Source organism: Nerophis ophidion, linkage group LG08 (genome assembly GCF_033978795.1).
Source record: "Nerophis ophidion isolate RoL-2023_Sa linkage group LG08, RoL_Noph_v1.0, whole genome shotgun sequence".
NCBI classification, from domain to species: Eukaryota; Metazoa; Chordata; class Actinopteri; order Syngnathiformes; family Syngnathidae; genus Nerophis; species Nerophis ophidion.
The window spans coordinates 8121046-8144137 of record NC_084618.1 but is presented as its reverse complement, the minus strand read 5'-3'; the positions used below and the strand labels follow the sequence as shown (position 1 = coordinate 8144137).

The 23092-nt window shown below is 34.8% G+C and overlaps 1 protein-coding gene across 1 annotated transcript; it reads left to right on the top strand.

Annotated features, from left to right (window-relative positions):
• Window positions 1–2297: 2297 nt before the first annotated feature.
• On the top strand, window positions 2298–20582 carry LOC133557253 (G-protein coupled receptor 26-like). Its single transcript, XM_061907588.1, has 3 exons — window positions 2298–3237; window positions 10697–10810; window positions 17764–20582. The coding sequence occupies exons 1-3, from the start codon at window positions 2558–2560 to the stop codon at window positions 17990–17992; spliced, it is 1023 nt and encodes a 340-aa protein (XP_061763572.1). The 5' UTR covers window positions 2298–2557; the 3' UTR covers window positions 17993–20582.
• The last annotated feature ends 2510 nt before the right edge of the window (window positions 20583–23092 follow it).

Below are 23092 nucleotides of genomic sequence, written 5' to 3'. Positions count from 1 at the left end.
TGCCAGTTTTTCTTTAGCATAAAATCCAAGCTTGTTGTTTTTACACTGTATTAGCGGTATAGCTCGGTTGGTAGAGCAGCCGTGCCAGCAACTTCAGGGTTGCACGTTCGATCCCCGCTTGCACCATCCTAGTCACTGCCGTTGTGTCCTTGGGCAAGACACTTTACCCACCTGCTCCCAGTGCCACCCACACTGGTTTTAAATGCAACTTAGATATTGGGGTTCACAATGTAAAGCGCTTTGAGTCACTTGAGAAAAGCGCTATATAAATATAATTCACTTCACTTCACTATTACTGTAAATGAAAAACCCCCACAAATTTTCACATTAAAATTCTAGAATTTTTTACCGTAAAATTTTGGCGACTTAGCGACCAGTTTTTCTTCACCGTAAAATCTAAGCTTGTTGTTTTTACGTTGTATTACTGTAAATGAAAGAAAAACCCACAAATTTTATCATTAAAATTAAAGAGTTTTTTTCCCCTAAAACTTTGGCGACTTAGCAGACAGTTTTTCTTTAATGTAAAACCTTAGGTTGTTGTTTTTACACTGTACTACTGTAAATGAAAAAACCCCAGAAATTTTCACATAAAAATTCTAGACAGTTTTTTTACCGTAAAATTTTGGCGGACATAGCGACCAGTTTTTCTTCACCGTAAAATCTAAGCTTGTTGTTTTTACGTTGTATTACTGTAAATGAAAAAAAACCCCACAAATTTTATCATTAAAATTAAAGAGTTTTTTTTCCCTAAAATTTTGGCGACTTAGCAGGCAGTTTTTCTTTACTGTAAAACCTTAGGTTGTTGTTTTTACTCTGTAGTACTGTAAATGAAAAAAACACAAATTTTATCATTAAAATGAAAGAGTTTTTTTTCCCTAAAATTTTGGCGACTTAGCAGACAGTTTTTCTTTACTATAAAACCTTAGGTTGTTGTTTTTACTCTGTAGTACTGTAAATGAAAAAAACACAAATTTTATCATTAAAATGAAAGTTTTTTTTCCCTAAAATTTTGGCGACTTAGCAGACAGTTTTTCTTTACTGTAAAACCTTCGGTTGTTGTTTTTACTCTGTATTACTGTAAATGAAAAAAACCCACAAATTTTATCATTAAAATTAAAGTTTTTTTTCCCTAAAATTTTGGCGACTTAGCAGGCAGTTTTTCTTTACTGTAAAACCTTAGGTTGTTGTTTTTACTCTGTATTACTGTAAATGAAAAAAAACTAATTTTTTCACAGTAGCATTTTAGAAATTTTTTTATACCGTTAAATTTTGGCGACTTTGCTGCCAGTTTTTCTTTAGCGTAAAATCCAAGCTTGTTGTTTTTACACTGTATTACTGTAAATGGAAAACCCCCACAAATTTTCACATAAAAATTCTAGACAGTTTTTTTACCGTAAAATTTTGGCGACTTAGTGACCAGTTTTTCTTCACCGTAAAATCTAAGCTTGTTGTTTTTACTTTGTATTACTGTAAATGAAAAACCCCCACAAATTTTATCATTAAAATTCAAGTTTTTTTTCCCTAAAATTTTGGCGACTAAGCAGACAGTTTTTCTTTAATGTAAAACCTTAGGTTGTTGTTTTTACTCTGTATTAATGTAAATGAAAACCCCCCAGAAATTTTCACATTAAATTTCTAGAATTTTTTACCGTAAAATTTTGGCGACTTAGCGACCAGTTTTTCTTCACCGTAAAATCTAAGCTTGTTGTTTTTAGGTTGTATTACTGTAAATGAAAAAAACACCCACAAATTTTATCATTAAAATTAAAGAGTTTTTTTCCCCTAAAATTTTGGCGACTTAGCAGACAGTTTTTCTTTACTGTAAAACCTTCGGTTGTTGTTTTTACTCTGTATTACTGTAAATGAAAAAAACCTAATTATTTCACAGTAGCATTTTAGAACGTTTTTTATACCGTTACATTTTGGCGACTTAGCTGCCAGTTTTATTTACCGTAAAACCCAAGGTTGTTGTTTTTACACTCTATTACTGCAAATGGAAAAAACACAAATTTTCACAACAAAATCTGGACCGTTTTTTTCCGTGACTTTGTAAAATTTTTGGTTGTTGTTGATAAATAGAAAAATGGTAGCACTGTTATTTTCACAGTAAAATTCTAGCGACCGAGCTGCCAGTTGCTGTAAAGTTACAGTTGTTTTACAGTGCGTTATGGAAATGGGGGAAAAAACAAAAACCGGTCGCACTTTTTGAGCGCTCCTAATGTTGACAGGAAATGAGCGTGGAGTTCCGTGGGGCGACGCGCAGTAAAGAGCGGCCATCGCGGCGCAGGTGTGCAGACAGAAGCCCCCACACTGAGCTGCCTCCCGAGCGCATCACAGGACGACAACAGCTCTCCTCCCCACGCAGCCGCGCAGCACAGGCGCGCGTGAACTCCGCCGCTCCTTTCGCGCACTTTTCCCGCCTCGGCTTTTCCGATGCGGCGGTAAAAAAGAAAAAAAAAAAAAAAAAAAAAAAAAAAAAAGGAGTAGAGTCTGACCGCGTAACGCGGGCGATGCGCGGAGGCGACCGCGGCCGAGCGAGCGGCACCGCGGGACGGGCATGAGGACGGAGATGGACCCCGGGGAGGTGGTGGTGTTCGCGCTGGTTCTCGTCATCATCGTCGTGTCGCTGCTGTCCAACGTGCTGGTGCTCGTCTGCTTCCTCTACAGCCCGGAGATCCGCAAGCAAGCCCCGGGGCTCTTCAGCCTCAACCTCACCTTCTGCAACCTGTTGCTGACGGTGGCCAACATGCCGCTCACCCTGGCGGCGCTGGTCGGCCGCGCGCAGCCGGGCGGCGACGCCTTGTGCCAGGCGGCGGGCTTCCTGGAGACCTTCCTGTCCACCAACTCCATGCTGAGCATGGCGGCGCTGAGCATCGACCGCTGGGTGGCGGTGGTCTTCCCGCTGCGCTACCACTCCAAGGTGCGCCACAAGGACGCCGCGCTGGTGCTGGGCTACACCTGGGCGCACTCCGCCTCCTTCTCCATGGCCGCCGCCGGCCTCTCCTTCCTGGGCTACCAGCGCCTCTACGCCTCCTGCACGCTGGCGCACCCCAAGGCGGGCGGCCGGACGCAGTTCGTCGTCTTCACCCTTTTCTTCCACTCCTTCACCTTCTTGCTCTCCTTCGTCGTGCTGTGCGTCACCTACCTCAAAGTGCTCAAAGTCGCCCGCTTCCACTGCAGGAGGATCGACGTCATCACCATGCAGACCCTGGTGCTGCTGGTGGACATCCACCCCAGGTGAGCGCCCCTCCACCGGGGGGTTGACCCCCTAACTTCCCCTCCTGCGGTCGATACGCATCCGCGCTATATTCAAATGAGGCCTGACCCCGTATGAGTCTTTCACTGCCGATATCGGGACATTGAGTATTGGCCGATACTGATATTATCGACACCCGGGGTCACCAGGTAGCCCGCTGGCCTGTTCTAAAAATAGCTCAAATAGCAGCACTTACCAGTGAGCTGCCTCTATTTTTTTTTCTCCAAAGACATGCACCTGGGGATAGGTTGATTGGCAACACTAAATTGGCCCTAGTGTGTGAATGTTGTCTGTCTATCTGTGTTGGCCCTGCGATGAGGTGGCGACTTGTCCAGGGTGTACGCTGCCTTCCGCCTGATTGTAGCTGAGATAGGCGCCAGCGCCCCCCGCGACCCCGAAAGGGAATAAGCGGTAGAAAATGGATGGATGGATAGCAAGCGGGTCTCGCTTTGCTCGATATTTTTAATTCTAAGAGAGACAAAACTCAAATAGAATTTGAAAATCCAAGAAAATATTTTAAAGACTTGGTCTTCACTCGTTTAAGTAATTTTTTTTTTTTTTTACTTTGCTTCTTATAACTTTTAGAGGGGAAAAAACAACCTTAAAAATGACTTTAGGATTTTTAAACACATATACTTTTTTTAACTTTTAAATACCTTCCCCTTCTTTTCTGACAATTTAAATCAATGTTCAAGTAATTTTTTTTCATTTTATTGTAAAGAATAATAAATACATTTTAATTTAATTCCTCATTTTAGCTTCTGTTTTTTCGACGAAGAATATTAGTGAAATATTTCTTCAAACTTATTATGATTCAAATTTTAAAAAATATATATTCTGGCAATTCTAGAAAATCTGTAGAATCAAAGTTAAATCTTATTTCAAAGTCTTTTGAATTTATTTAAAAAAAATATTTCTGGAAAATCTAGAAGAAATATTGATTTGTCTTTGTTAGAAATATAGCTTGGTCCAATTTGTTATATATTCTAACAAAATGTCTTCAAAATTCAAAAATCAATCTTAATCAGGAAAAATTACTAATGATGTTACAGAAAAAATATTTTTTTAAATTTTTTCAAAAAATTTGAATTAGCTTGTTTTGATATTCTTTTTTTCGGTTGAATTTTAAAGAGTCGAAATTAATGTTTAAAAATTTTCTTTTTTTTTTCCTGTTCTCCTCTTTTAAACCGTTCAATTAAGTGTTTTTTTCATCATTTATTCTCTATAAAAAACCTTTCGTAAAAGGAAAAAAAATGTACGACGGAATGACAGACAGAAATACCCATTATATATATATATATATATATATATATATATATATATACATATATATATATATATATATATAGATTTATTTATTAAAGGTAAATTGAGCAAATTGGCTATTTCTGGCAATTTATTTAAGTGTGTATCAAACTGGTAGCCCTTCCCATTAATCAGTACCCACGAAGTAGCTCTTGCTTTCAAAAAGGTTGGTGACCCCTGGTCTACACACTTTCCGCAAATAGAAGGGGTGCATACAAAAGAAAAATCCATAATTGAAAAAAATCAATTGAAAAAAAAAAAAATATATATATATATACATCTCTTAATTAGATTATCCAGAGAATAGTGCTCGATACTGTGGTAGAGCGCAATATATGTATGTGGGGGAAAAATCACAAGACTACTTCATCAGGACGATTTTGGGGAACCCCTCATGAAACAGTTCTGTAGAGATAAAGTAGTCTTGTGATTTTTCCCACACCTACATATATACATATATATATATATATATATATATATATTAGGGGTGTGGGGAAAAAATAAATTTGAATACGAATCGCGCTTCTCACGTTGTGCGATTTAGAATCGAACCTCATTTTAAAAAAATTACATTTTTTTTAAATATATTTTTTTTATTACATTTTTTTTTTTTTTTTTATCAATCCAACAAAACAATACACGGCAACACCATAACAATGCAATCCAATTCCAAAACCAAACCTGACCCAGCAACACTCAGAGTCGAAATTGAAAAATCGATTTATAATCGAAAGCGACCCCAACAATCGATATTGAATCGAATTGTGGGACACCCAAAGACCCAAAGATTTGCAGCTCTAATATATATATATATATATATATATATATATATATATATATATATATATATATATATATATATATATATATATATATATATATATATATGTATGTATGTAGGTGTGGGAAAAATCACAAGACTACTTCATCTCTACAGAACTGTTTCATGAGGGGTTCCCTCAATCATCAGGAGATCTCCTGATGATTGAGGGAACCCCTCATGAAACACTTTTGTAGAGATGAAGTAGTCTTGTGATTTTTCCCACACCTACATATTGCGCTCTACCACGGTATCGAGCACTATTCTCTGGATAATCCAATCAAGACATATATATATATATATATATATATATATATATGTATATATATACACACCCTGCCCCAAGTGGAGGAGTTTAAGTACCTAGGAGTTTTGTTCACAAGTGAGGGAAGAGTGGATCGGTGCGGCGTCTTCAGTAATGCGGACGCTGTATCGATCCGTTGTGGTGAAGAAGGAGCTGAGCCGGAAGGCAAAGATCTCAATGTATAAGTTTCCTCCACCAGGTGGCGAGTCTCTCCCTTAGAGATAGGGTGAGAAGTTCTGCCATCCGGGAGGAACTCAAAGTAAAGCCGCTGCTCCTCCACATCGAGAGGAGCCAGATGAGGTGGTTCGGGCATCTGGTCAGGATGCCACCCGAACGCCTCCCTAGGGAGGTGTTTAGGGCACGTCCGACCGGTAGGAGGCCACGGGGAAGACCGAGGACACGCTGGGAAGACTATGTCTCCCGGCTGGCCTGGGAACGCGGCGGGATCCCCTCCGGGAAGAGCTGGATGAAGTGGCTGGGGAGAGGGAAGTCTGAGCTTCCCTGCTTAGGCTGCTGCCCCCGCGACCCGACCTCGGATAAGCAGAAGAAGATGGATGGACTTTCCGCGAATAGACGGGGTGCACACACAAAAAAAAAATCCTTAATTTAAAAAAAATTATTTAAAAAAACTACATACAGTCGTGGTCAAAAGTTCACATACACTTGTAAAGAACATCATGTCATGGCTGGTTTGAATTTCCAATCATTTCTACAAGTCTTTATTTTTTTGTGATAAAGTGATGAGCACTGACTTGTTGGTCACCAAAAAAAAACAAAAAACATTCATGAAGTTTGGTTGTTTTATGAATTTATTATGGGTCTACTGAAAATTTGAGCAAATTAGCTGGGTCAAAAGTATACATACAGCAATGTTAATATTTGGTTACATGTCCCTTTTACTGCAAAAAGGCGCTTTTGGTAGCCATCCATCTTCTTCCGCGGGGGCAGCAGCCTAAACAGGGAAGCCCAGACTCTCCTCTCCCCAGCCACTTCGTCTAGCTCTTCCCGGGGGATCCCGAGGCGTTCCCAGGCCAGCCGGGAGACATAGTCTTCCCAACGTGTCCTGGGTCTTCCCCGTGGCCTCCTACTGGTCAGATGTGCCCTAAACACCTCCCTAGGGAGGCGTTCGGGTGGCATCCTGACCAGATGCCCGAACCACCTCATCTGGCTCCTCTCCATGTGGAGGAGCAGCGGCTTTACTTTGAGCTCCTCCCAAATTCCACCCACAAGCTTCTGGTGGAATTTTTGACCATTCCTCTTGACAAAATCGGTGCAGTTCAGCTAAATGTGTCGGTTTGCTACAATTAACTTGTTTCTTCAGCATTGTCCACACGTTTAAGTCAGGACTTTGGCAAGGCCATTCTAAAACCTTCGTTCTAGCCTGATTTAGCCATTCCTTTACCACTGTTGGAACACCCAACTGCGCCCAAGACCCAACCTCCAGGCTGATGATTTTAGGTTTTCCTGACCTGAAGAATTTGGAGGTAATCCTCCCTTTTTCATTGTCCCATTTAAAGCACCAGTTCCATTGGCAGCAAAACAGGCCCAGAGCATAATACTACCAACACCATGCTTGACGGTAGGCATAATGTTCCTGGGATTAAAGGCCCTACCTTTTGTCCTCCACACATATTGCGGGGTATTAGGGCCAAACAACTACATTTTTGTTACATCTGACATCACATGGACTGGAGTGGTCAGATGGAAATTGAATCGTCACCCCAGGAATCAGAGTCGGATTGAATCGTTCTGTGCCGAAATATTCACTCCCCTAATGAAGTGAATTATATTTTATATAGCACTTTTTCTCTAGTGACTAAAAGCGCTTTACATAGTGAAACCCAATATCTAAGTTACATTTAAACCAGTGTGGGTGGCACTGGGAGCAGGTGGGTAAAGTGTCTTGCCCAAGGACACAACGGCAGTGACTAGGATGGCGGAAGCGGGGATCGAACCTGCAACCCTCAAGTTGCTGACACGGCCGCTCTAGTACAATTTATCTATAAAACTTTTTTAGGTACACCTCTGCATGACAAAACAGATCAAATTACAACAAATAATTACTTCATTAATATTGTTTTTTTTTTCTGCGATGAGGCGGCGACTTGTCCAGGGTGTACGCCGCCTTCCGCCCGATGGTAGCTGAGATAGGCTCCAGCACCCCCCCACAACCCTAAAGGGAATAAGCGGTAGAAAATGGATGGATATTGTTTTTTAGTCTGTAACAGAAACGATCAGGTATCAATTTGTATGAAATAAAATTAAAATTAAATAAAAAATATTTAAACTACATACATTTTTTGACCTACTTGAACCATTTAGTATTGAAAAAAAATGCAGTAAATAACTCAATAAATAATAATGAATTCTAACTAGGGAACAATATATAAAATAATTTAACCTACAAAACATAAATGAATGAAACAATTTGTGCAGATTTTTTTTTAAAATCAAAATGAAGTCAGAATTAACAAGCTTTCTTTTCAAAAAGATGTGCAATACAAACATCCATTTTCTACCGCTTGTCCCTTTCGGGGTCGCGTGATACTGATAAAGCTTGTTCCCCTGATGTCACACTGTGTTAGTGTTCAACATGCTTATTTTATTACAAGTTTTAGCGGTTTAGCTCGGTTGGTAGAGTGGCCTTGCCAGCAACTTGAGGGTTGCAGGTTCGATTCCCGCTTCCGCCATCCTAGTCACTGCCGTTGTGTCCTTGGGCAAGACACTTTACCCACCTGCTCCCAGTGCCACCCACACTGGTTTGAATGTAACTTAGATATTGGGTTTCACTATGTAAAGCGCTTTGAGTCACTAGAGAAAAAGCGCTATATAAATATAATTCACTTCACTTTATCTTCATCATTATCATTTTTGCAACATCTGTTGCACATTTTTTCTTGTATTGCATTATATTTCTGGTATGGTTTATTTAAAAAAAAATGCAACTTTCAGAGTTTACGGAAATATCGATTGAAACAAAAAAAAAAGGCAAAAAATTACTTTATTTAACAGTTAATTTATTCTTTTTTTTTTTTTTATTGATTAATTTATTTGTTTATTAGGTTTATAGTAAGAAACAATTGACAGCAATAGTCCGATATCAATCTATTACCCCTCCTAATCCAACAAGTAACAAAAAAATAATCATTTAATAAGTAAATGAGGAAAACAGTACAAAAACAAATAAATCAGAAAATCTAAAAAAATATTTTATTCTTAAAAATAATTAAATATGTTTATCATCGTAACATTCACAACTTTGGTGTCATAACAACCTTGGTGTGTACCAGTACAACTTTGTCTACTTTTGGTACGATACCTACTATTGAGTATCGGTCGATACCTATATTGATTCGATACGACATCAGCAGGAGTCACACATACTTTTGTAATTGTTTTAGTGTAGAATGTTAAGTTTTGATAAAGTCGCTCATCACTTTAGCATTAACTGTCTGGAATGGACATACGCTGTCTTTAAGTTGACGTGGAGTGGTAAAAATTTTTTGGAACGATGCGGACACGTTTGTTACTGGATACTTTCTAATACACTACGTATTTGTAAGTAATATACAACTATATATATTTGATACTTTTTTATATTGACAAATGTGTTTTATTATTATTGTTTAATCAGGACACTTATTATGTATGTCTAGCTTGTGCGCTATTGTGTGCTTAGCTGTTGTGTAGCTGCCAGCTCCCAGTAGCCTACCATATTTACTTCATGTGTATGACTTGACTAAAATAGAAGGAAAGACCAACCTTGTGTGTTTTATTGGAGGACATTTAAATTTAACTGGCTCTTTGATATCATCTGATACTTGATTTTTTTTTGCTGATATCAGAGCGCTATCCCGTATCACCCCTAATTCAAAAGCAGTTTGATGAAATTGACACCATGCAAACAATTATTTAGTATTAAATGCTAGTATTTTTTTCCTTACAAAAAAAGTGTCTAATGCACAATAACTACACGGCGGCATAGCTCGGTTGGTAGAGTGGCTGTGCCAGCAACTGGAGGGTTCCAGGTTCGATCCCCGCTTCCGCCATTCCTAGTCACTGCTGTTGTGTCCTTGGGCAAGGCACTTTACTCACCAGCTCCCTTTGCCACCCACACTGGTTTATATGGAACTCAGCTATTGGGTTTCACTATGTAAAAGCGCTTTGAGTCACTAGAGAAAAGCGCTATATAAATACAATTCACTTCAATTCAAAAGCAAAACTTACTAATAGCTCACATTCAAGTGTAGTCCTCAATGTTTTCCTCTGTCCAGAGACTCATTCCCTGACTTTGTAAAATACAACAACACAACACCCCAAAATGATACTAAAGTGATTAGTATGGTTTATACACTGACACTGCACTTGGTATCAACAGTGTCGACCTCTGGATCGATCACCCTTACTTTTCGGTTGAAGCTTTAGCAATTAGCTTCTGTAGCAGTCAGCATCTTGTGTCGTCCTGCTCGTGGAGCGTGCGTAGCCCTTCTAGCCCTCCAGTGATAATGCTACTTGGAAAACTTTTTTTTTCTTTTCTGCCAAGGTGGTGATGATTAGTCTCTTAGAAGCGGCTTTGCACTGCGGATAGACGACATGTTTATTGTAACTTGACACGCACTCTCCCAAGATCCATGCAAAAGAGCCGTGCTGGACAATGAGTTGTCGGCATACTTAAAAATCCTTTATACAATGTTTAATACTGAGATACTCAAATACTACCGTATCGTATAGTGCCGCTAATAGCTGTGTAACGACAAAGCTGGCTGGTAGCATTCTAATCGCTAGGTTAATTGCCAATTAACAGCGAGGGCAGCTAATCGCTGTAGAGCTGAAGCGTACTCAACAAAGTCCACTTGCGTTGCCAGGTGTGTAAAAATGTCCTTTTTTTTTGGATGTTTGTGTGAGGAGAACAGTTGTGCTAATTAGAATAATTGGATGGTGCAGTCCGTGAGTTTGGTGTGTTGTGCTAACAAGGGTCTACGCTAACGATATCGCCCCCTGCTGTGTTTAGCGTTCGCCAGCGCTGCCTGGAGGAGCAAAGGCGACGGCGCCAAAGAGCCACCAGGAAGATCAGCACCTTTATCGGGACCTTCATGCTCTGCTTTGCTCCGTACGTCATCACCAGGTGAGGGGAGGATAGCACTGACTAATGATACATGATGATTGTACGATATCACCACATGTTTTCCCTCTACGTATGATCATTGCATATTTAATGTATACTTACAGTAGTATCATCACATTTGTAGTATGTACTTAGTATCATTACATATTTACTGTCTACTTACGATCATTGCATATTTAATGTATACTAACAGTAGTATCATCACATTTGCAATATGTATTTAGTATCAATACATATTTAATTTCTACTTACTATCATTGTATATTTAATGTATACTTACAGTATGATCATCACAATTGTAGTATGTACTTAGTATCATTACATGTTTACCTTCTACTTACAGTAGTATCATCACATTTGTAGTATGTACTTATTACATATTTACTGTCTACTTACTATCATTGCATATTTAATGTATACTTACAGTAGTATCATCACATTTGTAGCATGTACTTATCATCGCATAATTACTGTCTACTTACTATCATTGCATATTTAATGTATACTTACAGTAGTATCATCACTGTTTTAATATGTAGATGGTATCATTACATATTTACTGTCTACTTACTATCTTTGCATATTAAATGTATACTTACAGTAGTATCATCACATATTTACTGTCTATTTACGATCATTGCATATATAATGTATACTTACAGTAGTATCATCACATTTGCAATATGTATTTAGTATCATTACATATTTAATTTCTACTTACTATCATTGTATATTTAATGTATACGGTACTTACAGTATTATCATCACAATTGTAGTATGTACTTAGTATCATTACATGTTTACCTTCTACTTACAGTAGTATCATCACATTTGTAGTATGTACTTATTACATATTTACTTTTTACTTACTATCATTGCATATTTAATGTATACTTACAGTAGTATCATCACATTTGTAGCATGTACTTATCATCGCATATTTACTGTCTACTTACTATCATTGCAAATATATTGTATACTTACAGTAGTATCATCACATATTTACTGTCTACTTACGATCATTGCATATTTAATGTATACTTACAGTAGTATCATCACATTTGCAATATGTATTTAGTATCATTACATATTTAATTTCTACTTACTATCATTGTATATTTAATGTATACTTACAGTAATATCATCACAATTGTAGTATGTTCTTAGTATCATTACATGTTTACCTTCTACTTACAGTAGTATCATCACATTTGTAGTATGTACTTATTATTACATATTTACTTTTTACTTATTATCATTGCATATTTAATGTATACTTACAGTAGTATCATCACTGTTTTAATATGTACATGGTCTCATTACATATTTACTGTCTACTTACTATCATTGCAAATATATTGTATACTTACAGTAGTATCTTTACATATTTACTGTCTACTTACGATCATTGCATATTTAATGTATTCCTACAATAGTATCATCACATTTGCAGTATGTATTTAGTATCATTACATATTTACTTTCTACTTACTATCATTGCATATTTAATGTACACTTACAGTATGATCATCAAAATTGTAGTATGTACTTAGTATCATTACAGGTTTACTGTCTACTTAAAGTATTATCATCACATTTGTAGTATGTACTTATTACATATTTACTCTTTACTTACTATCATGGCGTATTTAATGTACACTTACAGTAGTATTATCACATTTGTGGTATGTTTTTAGTATAATTACATGTTTACTGTCTACTTATTATCATTACATATTTAATGTATACTTACAGTAGTATCATCACAGTTTTAGTGTGTACTTAGTACCATTACATGTTTACTGTCTACTTAATATCATTGCATAATTGTTGTATACTTACAGTAATGTAATCACATTTGTGGTATGTACTTATTATCATTACACATTTACTCTCTACTTACTATTATTGCATATTTAATGTTTACTTACAGTTGTATCATTACATTTTAGTATGTACTTAGCATCATTACGTTTATTGTCTACTAACAGTAATATCATATACTTTTTAAAATATTTTCTGTCTACTTAATATTATTACATACTTAATGTATACTTACAGTAGTATCATTACCTTTTTGGAACTGTATGTACTTGGTATCATTACATATTTATTGTATACTTACAGGAGTATCATTCACTTTTTAGTATGTACTTAATATAATTACATATTTTCTGTCTACTTAATATCATTATATACTTAATATATACTTATAGTAGTATCAATACATATTTAGTGTATACTTACTATCATTAGATATTCACTTTATACCTACTGTAGTATCATTAACTGCCTACTTACACTAGTATCATTACATATTTACTGTACTCTTACAGTATTATCATTACATTTACTTGATTGATTGATACTTTTATTAGTAGATTGCACAGTACAGTACATATTCCGTACAATTGACCACTAAATGGTAACACCCGAATAAGTTTTTCAACTTGTTTAAGTCGGGGTCCACGTTAATCAATTCATGGTACTGTATACTTAAAGTAGTGTCATTACATATTTATTTTTACTTACAGTATTACTACATATTTACTGTACTCTTACAGTGTTATCATTACATTTACTGTATACTTAAAGTAGTGTTATTACATATTTATTTTTACTCACAGTATTACTACATATTTACTGTACACTTACAGTATTATCATTACATATTTAATGTCTACTTACAGTAATATAATTACATATTGAGTGTGTACTTACCATCATTAAATATTTGCTACATACTTTCTGTAGTGTCATGTTTTTGTGGAGGATACCAATGAAGCATATGATACATTCCTGGATATATTTCTGACACTTTATGACCATCATTGTCCATTGAGAGAATATAAGCAAAATACTAAAACGAGGGGAAAACCATGGATAACAAGGGGTTTAGTAAAAGCCTGTAAAAAAAAAAAAAAAGACTTTACAAGGAATTTATTAAGAATCGAACAAAGGAAAATGAGGACAAATATAAAAAGTATAAAAACATATTGACATCTATCATGAGGCTGCAACAAAAAAACTATTATGAACAATTGCTGCATAAACATAAAAATAATATAATTGAAACCTGGCATGTGCTTAATACTATGATTAAAAAATCTAGCAAGAAGGATTTTACAGCATATCTGGTAAAAGATGACAACTCAATTATTGAAAATATAGAAGAAATAGCTGAGGAATTCAATAAGTTTTTTGTGAACGTTGGCCCAAATTTGGCAAAAAATATTAATTTAAAAATGAAGCATGAGAAAAAGTTAAAGCCTGTATCTCACATAAACAATTCAATGTTTCTTGGTGGAGTTTGTGAAAGTGATGTGTCAGAAGTGGTCAGAAAGTTTAAAAAGAAAAAATCTGTGGATGGTAACAACGTGGATATGTCACTTGTTAAGGAAGTGATGGATTGTGTCCTGAAGCCATTTACTTATATATGCAATAAATCTTTATCAACTGGAATTTTTCCTGACAAAATGAAAATCGCAAAAGTTATTCCAATTTATAAAAATGGTGATAAACATATGGTCTCAAATTACAGACCTGTGTCCTTACTACCTCAATTTGCAAAAATTCTTGAGAAATTATTTGTAAATAGACTTGATAAGTTTATTGACGAACATGAGCTATTGAATGACCATCAGTATGACTTCAGAAGTAATCGATCTACAGCTCTAGCAGTGATTGACTTTGTAGAAAACATAGCTACAGCAATAGAAAAAAAGCAACACACCGTTGGAGTATTTATTGACTTATGTAAAGCTTTTGACACAATCGATCATTCCTTACTCCTGCAGAAATTGGAAAAATATGGCATAAGAGGTGTTTCGCAACAGTGGTTAAGTAGTTATTTAAGTAACAGATATCAATATGTGGAAATTAATAAGATTAAATCACAGCCAAGAAGAGTAACTTGTGGTGTTCCACAAGGCTCGGTGTTGGGACCTAAGTTATTTATACTCTACCTAAATGATATTTGTTCAGTATCTAATAAATTGAAATGTATTATGTTTGCAGATGATACAAATGTATATTGTTCAGGAGAAGACTTGAAGGAAGTGTTGAGGATAATAGAGGTTGAGTTAATTCAACTAAAAAAATGGTTTGATATTAATAAGTTATCATTAAATGATAAGAAAACTAAATTTATGGTGTTTAGTGGTGCAAGGACAAATTGTGAAGCAAAATTAAAGTTAAATCATGTGGAAATTGATAGAGTATATGAAACTAAATTCTTGAGAATAATAATTGATCATAAACTGTGTTGGAAACCGCATATTGAATATATAAAAGGAAAAATATCCAAATCTATTGCAATTCTTTATAAAGTAAGACACATGCTGAATAAGACATGCCTGCATATGTTGTATTATTCTTTTATTTTTCCATATTTAACGTATTGTGTTGAAATTTTGTTTATAAAACAAACATAGACCCAATCATAAAACTTCAAAAAAGGGTCATTAGAATAATACACAAAGCCTGCTACTATGAACATACCAATCCATTATTTATGAGTTCAAATGTGTTAAAATTTTCCGACATTGTGTTTTTAAAAACAATGGAAATTATGTTTCGAGTAAAGAACAACAGCCTTCCAGCTTGTGTTCGCAGGCTATTTCATTTAAGAGGAGAAAACTATAATTTACGGGGGATATCGATTTTTGAAATGGGTAAAGCGAGAACAAATATAAAATACAAATGTATTACAGTTTTAGGAGTTAAATGGTGGAACAAGCTCAGTGATAAGCTGAAGACATGCAATTCTTTGGTAAGGTTTAAGAAAACATTGAAAGGTGAAATAATTGAAAATTATAAAATATAGTCACAATTACTTTCATCCCATTGATTTTTGATTTATTTATTTTTTTATGTTGATGTTCCAGGCAATCTAATTTTCTGTGAAGGTATAGGATAGGCAAATATAAGCTTTGGCTTCAGCCTATTCCTTTTTTGGTCATTCTTTTTCTTTTCTTTCATGTGTAAATGTGCATTATTGTATACATATAACATGTACTGTAAAACTGATCACACGCAATGGTTGATTGATTTGATTTGATTGATTATATGACCGAAATAAACTTATTTCATTCATTCATTCATTACATTTTCCATATGTTTTACAGTTGTATTATTTCATATTTAGTGTGTACTTATTGTAGTATCAGTACATATTTAATATATACTTACTGTCGTATTATTAAATAGGAGTATATTTACAGTAGTATCATTACATATTTAGTGTGTATTTACAGTACTATCATTACAGATTCAATATGTATTCACAGTAGTATCATTGCATGTCTAGTTTGTACTTAATGTCATTACATATTTACCGTGCACTTACAGTATAATCATTACAAATTTACTGCATTCTTACAGTAGCATAATTCACTTTGTGTGTGTGTGTGTGTGTGTGTGTGTTCTTGGTATCATTACATATTTATTGTGGGTAGGACATGGCTCAAAGTGTAACAAAATTAAATTTGGTGTAGATCTGGTGAAAAATGCAAATCCCAGTGATGTTTTACTTATGTGTACATTTAAGACAGATGCAACTAACTTTAGGAAAGCATTATTTTGGTTGCTGTTTAACAGGACTGTGCAAAAACTACCAGACCAATTTGCACAAAACTTTGCCAAGGGCTAGGACATGGCTCAAGGTGGAACAAAATAACATTTGGAGTAGATCTGGTGAAAGATGCAAATCCCAGTGATGTTTTTTACTATACTTAATAAAATACAAATACATTTTTTACTGAGTCAATTAACTTTAGTAAGGCACTATTTTAGTGGATATTTAACAGGACTGTGCAAAAACTACCAGACCGATTTACACAAAAATTTGCTAAGGGGTAGGACATTGCTCAAGGTGTATCAAAATAAAATTTGGTGTAGATCTGGTGAAAGATGCAAATCCCAGTGATGTTTTACTATATTTAATAAAATACCAATACATTTTTTACTGATTCAATTAACTTTAGTAAGGCATTATTTTTGTTGCTTTTTAACAGGACTGTCCAAAAACTACCTGACCGATTTACACAAAACTTTGCTAAGGGGTAGGATATAGCTCGAGGTGTAACAAAATACAATTTGGTGTAGATCTGGTGGAAGATGCAAATCCCAGTGATGTTTTACGTATGTGTACATGTAAGACAGATTCGATTAACTTTAGGAAAGCATTATTTTGGTTGCTATTTAACAAGACTGTGCAAAAACTACCTGACCGATTTACACAAAACTTTGGTAAGGGGTAAGACATGGCTCAAGGTGTAACAAAATAACATTTTGAAATAAAAAATATGAATACATTTTTTTTACTGATTCTGTTACCTTTAGTAAGGCATTATTTGTGTTGCTATTTAACAGGACTGTCCAAAAACTACCCGACCGATTTACACAAAACTTTGCTAAGGGGTGCAACAAAATAAAATTTCGTGTAGATCTGGTGAAAGACGCAAATCCCAGTGATGTTTTACTTATGTGTACATGTAAGACAGATTCAATTAACTTTAGGAAAGCATTGTTTTGGTTGCTATTTAACAGGACTGTGCAAAAACCACCTGTGATGTTTTACTTATATGTATGTACATGTATTTTAAAAAGAACTTCCTGCTTTTCCTGAAAGTTCCACAACTCCCACATTTTTTCATATGATTCAAACCGTTCCAACTTCAAAATATTCAGCCTGTTTGGGAAATGTGTGTTCTACTTCTACAATTCTTAAAAAAACAAAAAATCCAGGATTTCAGTTCAACTTCAGCCTTGGCACAATCACACGCAATTCCTTCATGAATGGCCTCATTTAGTTTTTACTTCATATTTTATCAGAAATCTGTGGTTCCTGAGGACCGCTGTATGGAGACACGTTCTTCTTTATTTTGTAAGCTTCCAACTTTCCTGCCCGGATACGTTTTGGTGCGCTGACACTTGTTTGTTTGTGCGTGCAGGATGGTGGAGTTGTTCCCGTGGGTCCCTATCAGCCCTCACTGGGGGGCCATATCCAAGTGTCTGGCCTACAGCAAGGCGGCGTGCGACCCTTTCGTGTACTCGCTGCTGCGCCATCAGTACCGGAAGACGTGCGCCGACATCGTCAACCGGCTGCTCAAGCGCCGCTCCTTGAACGCGGCGGCGCGCGGGTTCGAGAGCCAAGGCAGCAGCATACCCAGAGTTGAGTGATGGGACTAAAGTGGGGGACGCGTGTGTGTGTGCTCTTTGGGGAAATATGTTTTACGGACAAGGAGGACATTTATGGACATCCTCATGCAGACACAATGGTAGCTCGGACTGTATTTTACAGTACTACTAGTATTTATTTATTTATGTCTCAAAGAGTCTTGCTTTGCTGGCGCAGTAAAATGTAGCACTGAAAGCTGCAGGGCATTTTTATCCAAATTACCGTAAATACTTTAATAATAGCCCAGCTGTTTTTTTTTTTTTATATATATACCTGAACCACAAACAGAATTATTATAAGCAGAAATGTGGTCAGAAGCAAAAGAGCCAGTGTTGTAACTGCTGAGTCGGCATTAATGCTGCAAATGAGTTGATGCGAGCGTGAGTTTTTAAAAGCTCACGCATGGATCGATGAACCCGCTCACCATACGTCAAAAAAAAAAAACCCACTGCCATTTTGTGGGGCTGGTAAAACTACGTCGGGAGGTCGCCTACAGCCACGGCTGTTCGTGTTTTATTTGCGGAGTAGAGGCATTAACTGGAGTTTAAATTAACACAAAGGATGCTTTTATTTTGAAATGAAATTGAAATGTTTTTCCGTAGCATTGTCATGAACTTTTTTGTTTTCTTTGCAATGTGTCGACTTAATTCTTATGAAATGTTAACTTCAGTTCTTACAGCTAATATAAGTATATATCTATTTTTAATGTTTTATATTACATTACATTACTAATATATAATATATTTTGACTTTGGTCCCATAAAATGCTGCTTTTTTTCTTGGATTGTCAACTCAATTCTCATAATTATTTGCCAGTATTATCGTAAAATTAATAAAATAATTGCCAAAATATACCATACAATTAACATTTTTGTTTATTGGATTACCAACTCAATTATTATAATTCTTTGTCAGTATTGTCATAAAATTAATAGAATAATTTCAAAATAAAATACATATTCTTATTGGATCCCCAAATCGGTTTTAATTTTTTGTCGGTATCAGCGTAAAATTAATAATTACAAAATAAAATATATGTTTTTCTTGGAGTACCAACTCAGTTTTCATAATTCTTTGTCAGTTTTATCATAGAAGGGGATAGAATAATGACAAAAAACACAATACATTTGAACACTTTTTTTTATTCACAACTCCATTCCCATAATTCTTTGTCAGTATTATCGTAAAATTGATAAAATAATTACAAAATAAAATAAATGTTTTCTTGGATTCCTAACTGAGTTATCATAACTTTTTGTCAGTATTATTGTAAAATTAAAGTAATAATAAAATTAAATAAAATATTTCTTGCAATTCCAACCCAAGTTTTTTGTCAGCTTTATTGTGAAATGATAAAATAATTACAAAATAAAATGTTTTTTTTTCTTAGATTCCCAACTTAATTGTCATCAGTAACATCGTAAAAAAAATAAGATACAATCAAATTTTCCCCCCCAAATTAATTCTTACAACTTATATCTGCATTATTGTAAAGTTGATTAAATACTTAGACTTTTTCTTGGATTCACAACTCAATTCCCATAATTCTTTGTCAGTTTTATCGTAAAATAAATAAAATTAAAAAATAAAATAAATGTTTTCTTGGATTCCCAACTGAGTTCTCATAAATTATTTGGCAGTTTTAGTGTAAAACTAAATTTTTCCCAAATTAATTCTCACAGATTATCAGTAACACGGTAAAAAAAGAATAATAAAAAAAAAAATATCAGTATTATTGTAAAATGAATAAAATAATTACAAAATAACATACTTTTTTCCCCCATTGCATTCCCAACTCAATTATCATAATTTTTTGTCCGCGTCATCAAAAAAATGTATCTTTTAAAAAAATATATAAATTGGATTCCCAACTCAATTCTCCTAATTCTTTGTCAGTATTATTATAAAATGTATAAAACAATTACAAAATAATTTTTTTTTTCCCCCCATGGATTCCCAACTCAATTCTCACAATTTTGTGTCTGTATCATCAGAAAATGAACAAAATAAATACACTTATATATAATTTTTTTCTTGGCTAATTCACACACTTCTTCATAAAGTACTTTCCTGTAAATATAAACACATAAAATAGGATTATGTGCAGGAATTGGTGTTAAATATTAAGACAGTTTCTTTATGTGGAGTACTGTATGACAACTAATGCCTTAACTGTTATATTTCATTATATTCCATATTAGTATGTTCCACTCACACACTTACTGTATATGAGAATTAAGTAATGCCTTATTACCTCTACTCATCATCTATTTCGATGTCTCTGATGCTTTTACATACTTAGGGAACATTATTGGTGTGTAAGAATTATATTTTTGTGTCTTGTTGAGTTCAGCTCGGTTGATGTTTGAAAAAGTTCCCTCTGCAAAACGCTGCTGACGACGACGACGGTTTTCAGGCTCGTATTGGAAACGGTTTCATATTTTTGTGTACTGTAAACGTAGTCGTCTGATGCTGTTGTGACTAATTGTACGCCTGCAGGAGGAAGACACTTGAACGTTATATTTAGATATTTTTCAGCACTCATGTGACGAAATAATAATAAAAAAAAGTCCCTGACTGGACTGGACTGGACACTTTATTAGGTACAAAGGCCTATTGTGTTTGAACAATATTGTACGTGTGAGACGTCGCCCTGTGTGCACTTTCTCCGATTTTTGTTGCACCAGGGGTCCAAAATATTAGAAACACCTTCGTGTGGGTGGTAATGACACCCTGACACCTCCGGGAGCAAGTTGGAGAGCATAAATGGCCGCCGAAATACACAAGCGAAAAGTGAGAAGTGGACACCTCTACTGGAAGCACAAAAATCCTCTTTGTTTTTCCTCATTGTAAACATTTGGTGTAGATCTGGTTAAAGGTGCAAGTCCCAGATATGTTTTTGTACTTGTGTTTACATGTAAAAAAAAAAAAAAGATATGATTCGATCCATCTTGTGGGGTTGGTAAAACTACGTCAGAAGGTTGCCCGCAGCCACAGCTGTTCGTGTTTTATTTGCGGAGTCGTGGCATTAATTGGAGCTTAAATTAACACCAAAGCTGCTTTTATTTTGAAATGAAATTGAAACGTTTTTCCGTAGCATTGTTATAAAATTATTTTATTTTAACGTTTTTATTTTCTTTCCAATGTGTCGACTTAATTTTCACGAAATGTCAACCTCAGTTCTTGCAGCTAACATAAGTGTATATATATATTTTTTTAATATGTTATATTACATTTGATTACATTACTAATACATATTATCATATTTTGACTTTAGTCCCACAAAATGCGGCTTTTTTTTCTTGTATTCTCAACTCAATTCTCATAAATCTTTGCCAGTATTATTGTAAAATTAATAAAATAATTACAAAAAAATACCATTCAATTACCATTTTTTGTTTTCGGGATTCCAAACTCTTTTGTCATAATTCTTTGTCAGTATTGTTATAAAATTAATTGAATAATTACAAAATAAAATACATGTTTTTCTTGGATTCCCAACTCAATTTTTTTGTCAGTATCATCGTAGGAGATAAAAAAACAACAAAAAATGCAATACAATTAAATACTTTTTTTTCCAACACAATTCCCATAATTCTTTGTCAGCATTATCGTAAAATTTATATAACAATTACAAAATAAAACACGTTTTCTTGGATTTCTAACTGAGTTCTCATAATTCTTTGTCAGTATTAGTGTAAAATTAAAGTAATAATATAATTAAATAAAGTAACATTTCCTGGATTACCAAATCAAGTTTTTTGTCAGTTTTATTGTAAACTTATAAAATAAAATAAAATTTTTTTCTTGGATTCCCAATTTAATTATCATATATTGTTATCAGTAATGTCGTAAAAAAAAAAAAAAAAAAAAAAATACATTTTTAATTTTCAAATTAATTTTTTCAACTTTTTTCTGCATTTTTGTAAAATTAACTAAATACTTAGAAAATAATGTTTTTTTCTTGGATTCCCAACTTAATTGTCATAATTCTTTACCAGTATTATCGTAAAATGTATTAAATAATGACAAAAAAATGCCATACAATTAACATTTTAGTTCCCGGATTCCGAACTCAATTATCATAATTATTTGTCAGTATCGTCATAAAATTAACAGAAAAATTACAAAATAATATACATATTTTTCCTGCATTCCCAAATCTGTTTTCATCCTTCTTTGTCAGCATTATTGTAGAAGGGGATAACATAATTACAAAAATACAAAACATGTGGAAACGTTTTAGTTCACTATCTATTTCCATAATTCTTTGTCAGTAAACAAGCTATGATTCAATTAGCATCAGTAAGGCATTATTTTGGTTGCTATTTAACAGGACTGTGCAAAAACTACCTGACCGATTTACTCAAAACTTTGCTAAGGGGTAGAACATGGCTCAAGGAGTAACAAAATAAAATTTGGTATAGATCTGGTGAAAAAATGCAAATCCCAGTGATGTTTTACTTTTATGTACTTATAAAACAGATTCAATTAATCTTAGTAAGGCATTATTTTGGTTGCTATTTAACAGGGCTGTGCATAAACTACCCGACCGATTTACACAAAACTTTGCTAACAGGTAGAACATGGCTCAAGGTGTAACAAAATAAAATTTGGTATAGATTTGGTGAAAAAATTCAAATCCCAGTGATGTTTTACCAATGTGTACATGTAAGGCAGATTTAATTCATTTTAGTAAGGCATTACTTTGGTTGCTATTTAACAGGACTGCGCAAAAACTAGCAGAACAGTTTACACAGAACTCTGCTAAATAGTAGGATGTGGCTCAAGGTGTAACAAAATAAAATTTGGGGTAGAGTTGGTGAAAGATGCAAATCCCAGTGATGTTTTACTTATATGTACATGTAAGACAGATTCAATTAGCATTAGTAAGGCATTATTTTGGTTGCTGCTTAACAGGACTGTGCAAAAACTACCCATCCATCCATTTTCTACCGCTTTCCCTGTCGGGATCGCAGAGGGTGCTGGAGCCTATCCCAGCTGCACTCGGGCGGAAGGCGGGGTCACTCACATTCACACACTTGGGTCATTTTAGAGTTGCCAATAGACCTTTCCCCAGCTGCATGTCTTTAGAGGTGGAA